General features: G+C 34.8%; 1 protein-coding gene across 3 annotated transcripts; it reads left to right on the top strand.

The window, feature by feature from the left end:
- The first annotated feature begins 466 nt into the window (after positions 1-466).
- LOC145004913 (cold-responsive protein kinase 1-like) lies at positions 467-3,341 on the top strand. Of its 3 annotated transcripts, none has more exons than XM_078963938.1 (8): positions 467-722; positions 866-1,045; positions 1,364-1,472; positions 1,569-1,681; positions 1,798-2,008; positions 2,091-2,328; positions 2,465-2,615; positions 2,733-3,341. In XM_078963938.1, the coding sequence occupies exons 2-8, from the start codon at positions 983-985 to the stop codon at positions 3,042-3,044; spliced, it is 1,197 nt and encodes a 398-aa protein (XP_078820064.1). In that variant the 5' UTR covers positions 467-722; positions 866-982; the 3' UTR covers positions 3,045-3,341. The 3 variants fall into 3 exon arrangements, with proteins under 3 accessions (XP_078820064.1, XP_078820065.1, XP_078820066.1); XM_078963940.1 differs by lacking the exon at positions 866-1,045 and having other exon boundaries at positions 483-568; positions 695-722; XM_078963939.1 differs by lacking the exon at positions 866-1,045 and having other exon boundaries at positions 468-722.
- Positions 3,342-11,793: the final 8,452 nt, after the last annotated feature.

Genomic DNA, 11,793 nt, shown 5'->3' with positions numbered 1-11,793 from the left:
CTTATTTGGTTAATGTTTGTTTTCTTTCCAAACTTTACAAGAAGATTCTTAATGGATTATAAACTTATTTTATGTTATTCAAGTTATAGAATCTTCTGTAGCTAAATTTGATGTTGTTGAAACTAATTTTTGAATAAAATCCAACACTAACATGATATAGCATTATATCATGTTAAAATTGTTATTTTAAAAACTATTATGGTTTAACGGTTTTATTTCGATATTTAATATGAAAAGTTTCAATAAAACTCTAAAACACAATATTTTTTTTAATATTATTATTTTAATCTGTTGTAACATGTCAAATCAAATCGATGAAAAAGCTAAAATCTAATGATTAAATCTTAAAAATGTTAAATTATAACGGTTTTTATATAATTTGACTTTTTAATATTCTGTTGTTTTTTATTAAATATCAAAAAAAAAAAAAAAAAAAAAAACAATATTTGTTAGAAATTTGGTGGGAACAGAGACAGAGGAGAAAGACTATCTGCGCCACCGTATGACCATTTCTATTTTCTCCCACGCGCAGTGGAACAACATTCAATATATTGAAAAATCAGAGAAGGTATTGACGGATTTATCCTGAATCAGTGGTCGAATCCTCTTAAACTCTCTCGTTAATTTAAGCAAGTCAACTATAATCGCTGATATTCTCGTTTGATCTTTCAAATCATCGCATTCGTGGTTCCAGTATGCTCCGGTGAATTCGTGCATAAAAGGTAATTTCTGCATCTTTTTTATGTTTATCATTCCCGTTAAGAAGTTGTTTCAGTTAGTGGTTGTGGATCTGAGCTTGATTTTGCTTTGAGGAGCTGTTGTTGATGAGTTTTAGTGATTTATTTAATTTATCATATGATTCCAGAGTTAAACGATTGAAATCTACCTTTGCTTTGAACCGATTAAGCCGAAAAAACTTTCTCTAGTGCTTCGCTTGTATTGATTAGTTAGAAACTTAAGACTGTTCTTCGCTTAGCAGCAGATGAAGATGAAAGCAAACTCCGCCTTATCTTTCGATTTGATTCAGCTCACTTGTACGGATTTGGTAATATGAAACTTTTGTTGCTTTTCTTAGACATAAAGAGGTACTTTCAATTAACAACGAAATTGAAGCAGAGAGTAATCTAGCTTTTTCCAGCCTGTGACTTTGTAACTTCTTGTGACTTTAAGAAAAGTGGTAGTCCTTTTGTAGATGGTGAAACACCGACAATTATAGGGCAAACGACAACTTGTACCACATGCGGTATAAATGATGTGTAATCAACTATTGTCCTTCAAGAATTAATGAACATTGATGAATAATTGAGCTTGGTAGCTGCTACAAAATATGACTTTTCACACATCATTTTTTCTGTGTTACAAGGTTGAGCATCACAAGAAAGTGTTTGTGAATCAAACAGACATGGGTTGGAGCTGCTTTGGTTCCAAACGCGTACAAAAGAAAGAGATAAACACTCATCCGGAATTAGAAGGTATGCTCATAATCTCAACTGTTCATTTACAAATCAATAACTTCACTCTTATCCAAAAATAAAAACCCTAAATCTAACCTTTACATAATCACACAGGTTTTCCTCTTGATAACATAAGGAATTTTTCATATAGAGAATTAAGATTAGCAACCGATAACTTTGATCGAAGTGCAAAGATCGGGCGAGGTGGTTTTGGAGTCGTTTACAAGGTACACACACTCACTCTCTCTCTCTCTCTCTCTCTCTCTCTCTCTCTCTCATATACATATACATACATACATACATACATATGAACTGAACATATATGCTTGATAAAAAATGTTAGGGAATCCTGAATAATGGAACACAAATAGCTGTAAAATCGCTTAGTGCTGAATCAAAGCAGGGAGTTCGTGAATTTTTAGCAGAAATAAATGCGATGTCAAATGTGAGACATCGAAACCTAGTCGAGTTGATCGGGTGTTGCGTTGAAGGAAGTCATCGTATTTTAGTGTATGAATTTTTGGAAAATAACAGCCTTGACTCGGCACTTTTAGGTAATCAACAAACTTAAAATGAGTTTTTTTTTTTTTTTTTTTTTTTTGATTGTGTGTGATGTAAGTTGATTACAATGTACAGGTAAAAAAATGCATATTGCAGAGCTGGACTGGAAACGAAGATCTGAGATCTGCATTGGAACAGCACGTGGTCTTGCATATCTTCATGAAGAACTTGAGCCACATATTGTGCATAGAGACATTAAAGCTAGTAATATACTTCTCGACAAACATTTCACACCAAAAATTGGAGATTTTGGATTGGCTAAACTTTTCCCAGATACCATCACTCATATAAGCACCAAAATAGCTGGAACTACGTGAGTTTCTAAAATAGCAATGTACTTTCATTATATCATTCTACTTTCCATATTTCCTAAAAGTTGAAAGTACAATGATGTAATAAAATGAAACGAAATTAAATAAATAAAATTCGTTATTGTTGTTCCTTTTCAGTGGTTATTTGGCTCCTGAATACGTATTGGGAGGGCAGTTGACTTTGAAAGCGGACGTTTATAGCTTTGGGGTTCTCGTTCTTGAGATAATTAGCGGTAGAGGCAGTTCAACGTCAGGCTGGGGTCCATCACAGAAACTTCTATTGGAATGGGTATGTTGTTTTCTCAATGAGGGCAAATTTGTAATTTTAAAAAAAAAAAAATTAGGGTTTAATGGTCTAATTTGAGATTTATTATTATTATTATTATTTTTTTTTCTTGTGATATAGGCGTGGGAGCTGTATGAAGAGGAGAAACTGTTGGAGCTAGTGGATCCAGAGCTAAAAACATATGATTCGGAGGAAGTGATAAAGTACATAAAAGTAGCTTTCTTTTGTACGCAAGCAACCGCCAGCCGTAGGCCAATCATGAGCCAGGTTGTCGACATGCTGTCAAGAAACATTCGACTAAACGAAAAACAACTGACGCCGCCAGGTTTTTTCCAAGATTCTAACGGGAATAAAAAGGTATCTTCTGACGCTTCCACCAGCCGCCAGATAACTTCTTTTCCCACCACAATTACACAAGTAACCCCTCGATGAATTATAAGAGAACATACATAGTTGATCATTTATTTATAAGCCGCCATATTCCTGTGGCTGTCTTCGCTTAGCTGTCATTTGTAACCGACGGCTAATGTTGATCTCAGTCGGTGACGGCGAACCTGCAACAGACAAACCTGACGGGGTCCAGGGACGGCTTTCTTTTCATCGTATATGTCGAGGGATGGCAGTTTTTTATTTTTTGTGGTCGAAAATTGAAATATTAAAGTAATTATGGGTTAATTTGTATATGATTAACACTTGATTAGACTAAAAGATATTGGATTGATTAAAGAATTTATAAGGGTATTTGCAAATTACAGGTTGAAGTTGGAAAATACAGATCAAACTTATGTTCAAGAAAACAGGTTCCGTTTAATGATTTAAGATCAAGTGGAATTGATATGGTAGCACGATAAAGTTTTGGTGTTGTCTCGGATTGATCATGCAAGTTTTTTTTCACAATTAGTCCCTCAACTTTTAAATTACCTGTCAATTACGCCATGTTGATCGTTTTTAGTCGGTTGTCCAATTATGAAACTTATTTGGCAGTGCAAACGTGTGAGAGAAGTTAAATTGTTACTGTAGCTACTCAGCCACATCACAACCTGGTCATCACACACCTAATAAATGATAGAGAAATCCACAAAAAAAGTCTCAAACTTTTACGAAAAAATTCAAGAAAATCCTAAAAGTTTTTTTTTTTTAAATAGAAAAGTCTCGATTATTTAATATTTTGCCCAAATTGATAAAAAAAACCATTTTTTATATTTGAACAACAAATGACAGATTATATGATTTTCTCAAAATAATGAGACTTTTCTGTTAAAAAAAAGACTTTTAGGATTTTATTGAAACTTTTCCCAAAAGTTTGGGATTTTTCTATAGATTTTCCTAAATGATATCCTCATATAGCACACTCACGGTTACGTTGTTTCCTTAATCCAACCATTCGAGCAAAGTTTTTCAAGTTAAGAGATCTCCTGATGGCTTCCTCATCTTCCTCTATCAGTCAAACGCTTTGACTGAGGCTACGAGCTGGGAGCACCGGCGACTTACACAACCTTCCCGATTGTGTCTGTAACAAACCCTCATTGCAACGAACTTTGTGGTGCATTGGAAATCCTGAGAGGAGATTATTTAACTATCAGAATAAAATGGTGAGCTTCCGATCTACCCAAATTTACTTTTATTTTGATAACCCTTTACTTAAACTAAGCTTTTTTTAGAAATTAGGGTTTCGAAAACCCTAATTTGTCTCATAAATACAAACCTTAGCATTCTTTGTTTGTTTACTGGATTAACATACCAAGATTACTTGATTAACAACAATGTTTTGTGCTTGTTAAATTGATTAACAGACCAAGCTTATGAAATGCAGATTCTTTGAGTGGATAAATGATTTGTTAGAAAATGGTTGCTACAAAACACTAATTTACTCAATGAAGCAAAAGTTAGATAGTAGAGAGGATTAGTCTAAATTGTGTAAGTGCAGGACTAAAGTAGTAGAGTTGGAGTTTCTCCTATCGAAAGAGAAGGCTGAGGTTGAGAGGTTGCAGGAGCTCCTCGATCAGTCAAACAAGGTAGCTGGTAGGTTGAAGCTTGTGATTCTGGTTCTTATAGTGGTTGTCCTTTTCCTTTGGCTATTGTGAAAGTGAAGTTAGTCAGTCAGGGGTGGGGGTTTTTATATATGTCTTAGGCTTTGGTTGATGATGAAAATTCCAACCTAATTTTGGGGGCTTTGGTATATCATCGGTTAATGATAACAATTCCAACCAACTTTAGGGATCATTGTAGTATGTATGCGATTCATAAATACTGCCAAGACTGAATGATGGGGACTTTTATACCAAAAATGCATGCTTTTGTAAAGTTTGTTGACATTATTATAATATTGGAATGAAATGTGTCTTATATTATTGTCAATTGGAAAGTGTGTGTATTAGATTCTTTGACCTTATAAAAGTACACTGTCTATGTTGTTTACAAGGAACTGAGTGTATTGCATGTGTAGAAATTGACCACATTAGTTTAATAATAATATGGGACCAGAAATGTTGTATTATCCCGAAGTAGACCACTTTGATCCCTTTTTATGTGCAGAAATTGACAAAGTAATAAAAAATAAGGACCATATTGTTTTGGTCCATGTATATCATGCACATTTTAGCATAATGTACCATATTACCCATCCGTGTGCATGCATGCATTAATAAGGCAACCTACTTTCATACATTTTAAATTCAAACATAACTTATACAATCAAGTATCAAGGGATCCACATTAAAACATCGCCACCAGACTGTCTTGCCTAACTTCAAACATAACTTAAAACTACCAATTATCCAAATTAAAAACAACATTATCGTATTAAAACAAGATTACCAACAGTATCCTACTCTATATCAACATTATCGTATTAAAACTACCAATTATCCTTTGAGTTCACTAGAGCATGCTTATCACCCACTCTCTTACCCAACTTCAACTTCAAGATTATCTCTAACTTTTTATTCCTAGTCCTCCTCAATAGGTCAGATATGTGTGGTACTAGTGGGACCTCTTGAACTTGAACATTAGCACCATTATGCTCTTGAACTTAAACATTAACACCATTGAGCTCTTGAACTTGTACATTTCCAACATTATCCTCTTTAGTTTGCACAACATTAAACAAATCTTCAATGTCAATAACATCATCATCTAATCCCTATTCAACTTGCACCCCACCCAATTCATCTTTAATTTGAACCGACCTACTCCATCTTCAACTTGAACCTCAACTTGGACATCCTCCTGAACCTGTGTTAGAGTCACTTACACATCAAATGGACTGACTTGAATTTCTTCGTGTTCTTAACCTTCATTTGTAGTTACCTATATAGCAAGGTAAAAGATTCATATGTAATTCATGAAAGCCTTAATTTAATATTTGGGTCTTTCTACTAAACAAGTAGCTTTATTGAGACTTGGTTCCTTGCAAATGTTTCACTTCACCCCTTTCTAGTTTTGGAAACCTTCTTGGTGTCATTAGTAACTATTGAAGCCTCCTTCTCTTTTGTTTGTGTTCTACCATTATTTTATGTGGCATCCCTCATCCTTTTAACAGTTGGTCTTTCAGGCATCCTTCTATTCACAAGGGGTAGAGGTGGTGTGTATTCAGCTTCTGGCCATATGTTAGACCCATTCATCCCCGCAATTCTATACATATATGATTTCATGTAGGTATTGCTACTGAACATTTTGTCCATATAATCATCTATATTCCAATTGAGATACACTACACTAGCAACAAAATGGACACAACCATATCCATTGAGTTTCCATAACCTACATGAGCAAGTTCTCTTCTCCAAATCAACCTCATATACATCTCCAATTCCTCTCATGTAACGCCCGTAGATCAGGGCTAGTCAATTTAGAGACAATAAGCGTCAAAAATGACTTTTTGATAGAAGATTATTTAGGATGAATAATCCTAACTAAGTTGTAGTATATGTTACAAGGTTTCCGTGCATATAAAGAACGCCAAAATTCGAGTTATAACGAAGAAGTTATGACTTGTTAAAGTTTCGCGACAGAATCGACACAACGCTGAATGACGTAAAAAGTAAATTTATGTTAGAGTGATATTTAGCCTTAGCGATCTACACAAGAATCTAATATCTCGTTGTTAGTAGAGAAACGACGAAAAGTTAGGCGAGAACAGACGTCAAACGAAGAAGTTATGAATTTACAACGAAATTTTCTGTCCCTGCCTACTAAAAATAAATAATAAAAATAATGTCAAAATTAGCCGACGGGATCTAAACGAAAGTTGTAGAGCGTAGTCTCACCTACGCGTGGATATAAAGAACGTCGAAAACGGAGTTCGTATGAAGAAGATATGAATTTTCGAAGTCTATTAATTAATTAATAATTAAATTTAATTATTAAACCCCGGCATTATCCGAAGAGGAGTCAGCGGTCCGATCCGAAGTACGCCCCGCGTACAGCGAAGATGTCGACACTCGCACTCGAGGACTTCGGATGACGCATGCAGTGACGAATTCGGACGCGTACGCCCCGCGTACTCCGAGGCTCCAGCCTCCTATAAATAGGATGCGAGGCTGTTGAGTTTCTTTGCTATTTTTCTCCATTCTCTCTCCCGTTTTGCCTCGATTTGCGTGCCAGAAATACCCCGAAGCCCCGGTAATATTCTCGAACCCCAAAGCAAGCCCCGAGATCCCGAAGATCCCGAGAAGTGCGGTTTCCGAGCCGAAGCTCTACCCGCGAGAAGTTCGATTTTTTGCGGAGATCTTCCAGATCTACCGAAGAATACTACTTCTGCAAGTCGTAGTGCTGTCCGATCATCTTCTGATCAAGTGAGTGTATACTACCTTTCATAAACGCGATAATAATACAAGTATGGTTTGAGTGTATTAAGTTTATTGTTGTTTATATGTGTGAGTATGTAGTTACTTTCTTCTAACACATAAATATGACGTATTTGCTATGAAATACATGCTATGTGTTTATATGTTATTTGTCTATTTGAGATGGGCATGGAAATTAGAGTTTTATACAGGTGTTAAATGATTTAAACTGTGTAAGTATTTATGTCTACAAAATTGTTGGGTAGAACATAGGTAGATGGAATAGTTGGTGACTATGGAGTTAGCGCCTATTGTATAAACCTTGGCGACTATGGAGTTAGCGCACGTTGAGTAAACCTTGGTGATTATGGAGTTAGCACACGTTGAGTAAACTTTGGCGACTATGGAGTTAGCGCTTGTTGAGTAAGCCTTGGCGACTATGGAGTTAGCGCTTGTTAAGTGACCTTGGTGACTATGGAGTTAACGCCAGATAACTATGGATTTAGTACTTGATAAATAAGCTTTGGCAGCAATGGAATTCGTGCCAAATTCCTTACGAATAAATGAATGAAGGATAGTTAGTTCTTAGGGTAAAACCTTAAGAAGATAATGGGGATGGGTAATTGGGTTGATTGTTTGCTAATTACATATAATAATTATATTATTGTGGGTTGAAAACCTTATATGCTCACCAGGCTCCCAAGCCTGACCCACTTAGTTTTCTTTACATTACAGGTGATGGCACAAGAGTATAAGTTGGTGGACTTGACGAGAGATTTTGGATTATAGATCAGTAGTCATAAATAATTGTTGTAAGATTTATTTTATATTGTTTATGCTTTTGGTCTGTATCGAACATGACATCCTAAGGTTTTATTATTTAATGAGAATACATTCTCTTTGAGAAATGTTTTGATAAATTTTATCATATTTTATTTTGGGAACAAATTCCGCAACTCTTTTAATCAAAAGATTACTCTGATTTTATAAAATAAAGGATAAACAAATCGGTCTTTTCTGGCCATGAAATTGGGGATGTCACATCTCACCTCAAACTAATTCGAGCTACTTGGTAGTACAGTGTAATTCCTATGATAAATCTTTAGTTTATTGAGTAGTTCTCTTAGTTATGGGCATACTTGATTTCCCAATGCTTGTCCCTTTAACTTTAACTTGTATAATCTTTCCATCATATATGATCTTCATTCCTCTAACATGATGATAATAGGCTTTTTCTAGCATCCATTATGAGGGCTTTAAGGCTTTTATGCATACCATTCTCTACAGCAGCACAACATCTTCCAGTTTGGTAAAATGACAATGATCAAGTCTTTGGGTCTTTATCCATCAGGTACTTATTGTTGGATTAGTGTCTAAGTCTATAACTATTTTGGTATGTACTTGACCCGATGGTGCATGGTCCTTTTGGGTTGCCTTCACCAAAGCAACTTGATTGGAGAAATAAATAAAGAGAGAGAGGTTATTATGATTTATTAATATGTTATAAGAATAATATATTAAAGGAAAAATCATATTTGCTTAATTAATATTGGTCAATAATTAATTAGGAATTAATTTTGTGATCAAGTGTAATTAATTAAACTAGAGTGGCTAAATTGTAATTATGTGATAGTTACAAAATATGGTAATGGTTATCCTAAATATGGGTTGAACAAATTCAAGGAGATAAGGATCCTTGAAATTATCCAAAGGATAAAGGATAAGGGTTTTCAAGGCTTATCTTATGGGTTGCTTTGTGGATAAGCAACTAGATAAGGATAATGACTGAAACCCTATCTCTACACCTATATAAAGACCCTAAGGCCTTAGAATTCGTGTACTTGTTCCCAAGGAGTCCTAAGGACGAATTCTAACCTCTCTCCTCTCTCTTTATACCTTCTCCATTTGCTCTTGGTGTTTGTAAGCCATTAGAGGAGTGACACTTGTGACTCTAAGCCTTCCAAAGTCAATACAAGGAGATTTGGGATTGTTATTGCTACATAACAATCAAGGTAATATTATAAACCTATTCTAGTGTTAATATGATTACTTATATGGTAGAATTAGGGTTTATTTATGTGTTCATAATGTTGTGAATCTAATAGTGAAAACATAGATCCAATGCTAGGGTTTGCATGAGCACTTAGGATGTCTTATGACCAAAACCCATCAGTGGTATCAGAGCCTTTGGTTAACTTGTTTTCAATTAGTATTATACAATTGTATGAACTTCACATATTAGGGTTTATAGCCAATAAACCCTAGGAGGCTAGAAATTTTGAGATTAGGGTTTATATACCCTAATTTGCGAAAATTTGAAAGGGTTTCAAATCCTTTACTTAAGCCTCAAGATTTTGAAATCTAGGGTTTGAAAAAACCCCATGATTTTCGAAATTTGCCTCCTCCCCAAGATAAGGTCCTAATTTTTTAGGGATTTGGATTATCTCATATCTTGTAATTATCCTCAAATTATTATATATGGTAATTCAAGATCTTGCATTATCCATCCATATTTTCGAAATCTATATAGATATTTAAGGGATTAGGATAACTTAAATGTCTAAATGGTAATTATCCTCATTATTTAGATAATCCCTTATGATTTAATAATTAAATTAATAGTCTAATTCAAGATAATTATTAAATCAAGAGTTTTAATATTTAAAATTTTAATTTAAATGTCATAAAGTCGAAATTTTAAGATAGATTAAAACTAAATTGTTTTGAAATGTTTCAAAACTTGCCCTCAAGTTTTGAAATTTAAAAGTTGATTAAAAGTTTAATTAGGAATGTTAAATTCTAAAACCCTAGTAATGTTTTGAAAAGTTCAAATCACACCCTTATGGTTTTATTAATCAATTAAGGTGTATAATTAAAAGAAGTTTAATAAATCCATAAAAGTTTAGGTTTACAATTTAATTGAATTAAAAGTATAATTGTTCAATTTGACCACCTAGTATTTTAAAAGTGTAAAATGCACCCTATACTATATATATAACATTAAAAGTCTAAGATTATATATATGTATGAGTAAAAGGCAATCTTACCGTTAGTAGGCCTCATTCACGAAGTTGGTCTATAAGGGGTGTTTAAGGAAATTGCCTATAAAATGGCGATTGAATGGGTATCCACTCTTACCCACCGCACTCTTGACTAGTGGAGGGTCGTTAGCCGAACGGGTAGGATAGGACGAAACCTTCCATTATAAGTATAATGAAATACAAAGTAACTAAATGTTTTTCTAATTCCCAATCTTAGTTACTTAGGCAAAAGTGAATTGATGTAATTCCATGAAATTACACTTTGTGCCCTTGCGAAGACGTTAGTGGAGCGTGTGTGGTTTACCGGCACACTAAATGGTTCTAAGCAAAGATAGCAAAGGGTGACTCAATGTTTGTCATAGTTCGGTGGAGCGTGTGTGGTTTACCGGCACATCGAATAGGTGATTGTAACATGTGAGGGCATCGTGTAAGTTTGCATGGTTATTCACACCCGCTTTGTGATCCTCGGTATCCCAGTCACAAACAAGAGGGGAATATCAAGATTTAAACATGCCATTGAAAGTTCAATGAATCTCAAAGGATCTAGGAATTTTCATAGATTTAAAACTTAAATTTCTTTTTCGTTTTTCGTGGTGGAAATTAGTGAATCGTCATTCACTTACCTTCAAATATTCTGCAATTAGGGTTACGGCATCCCTCTCCCGAGTTGTAGAATATTGTGTTGGGTCCTAGCCTTAGTATTTCATTTGGGTGATTTACTAAGGACTCAATCTATCAACTAACTTGAATTTGTTTTTCTCCCGTTCTGTAGATGTCATAGTTCGACAACTATGGTCTTCTCAAATCCCGTGGAACAAGCATTCCACATGAAGATGATATTCCATGATTCGATCGAGGAACAAGAAAGCATGCTTCACTTCCTCCTCCTCCTCCTATTATTCTCCCTAACCCACAAGTTCGAAGGCTTGAAAAGTTCAAGCTCACTCAAGCCCTTTTGGCAAGTAAACATAAAGAAGGAAAGTCCGTGTGTGCACACGTCCTAGGGATGAAGTCACACATTGATAAGTTAAGAATGTTGGGATCCGTTATCTGTGAGGAAATGGTTGTTGATTGGGTTCTTCAGTCACTTCCTAACTCGTATAGTGAGTTCGTAAGAGAGTACTATATGATGAACCACGACGTAACCCTTATTGATCTCACCTATATGCTTATTGCTGCTGAATCAGCAATGGTTTGGCGCAATAGAAAAGCAAAGTTGATTGGTGAATCTGCCTTCAAGACCTCTGTGGATATAGATAATGGCAATGAAAGACATGCAATGATCGAAAAGTTTGATCATAAGAGAAAGGCGATGTCTGAAGTAGTTCCATGTGTTGTTACAAAAGAGTCAAT

The sequence above is a fragment of the Lactuca saligna genome, chromosome 7 (genome assembly GCF_052625555.1).
Source record: "Lactuca saligna cultivar CGN05327 chromosome 7, ASM5262555v1, whole genome shotgun sequence".
Taxonomy (NCBI): domain Eukaryota; kingdom Viridiplantae; phylum Streptophyta; class Magnoliopsida; order Asterales; family Asteraceae; genus Lactuca; species Lactuca saligna.
The sequence above is the reverse complement of the archived record's forward strand: the minus strand, read 5'-3'. Positions and strand labels throughout refer to the sequence as shown.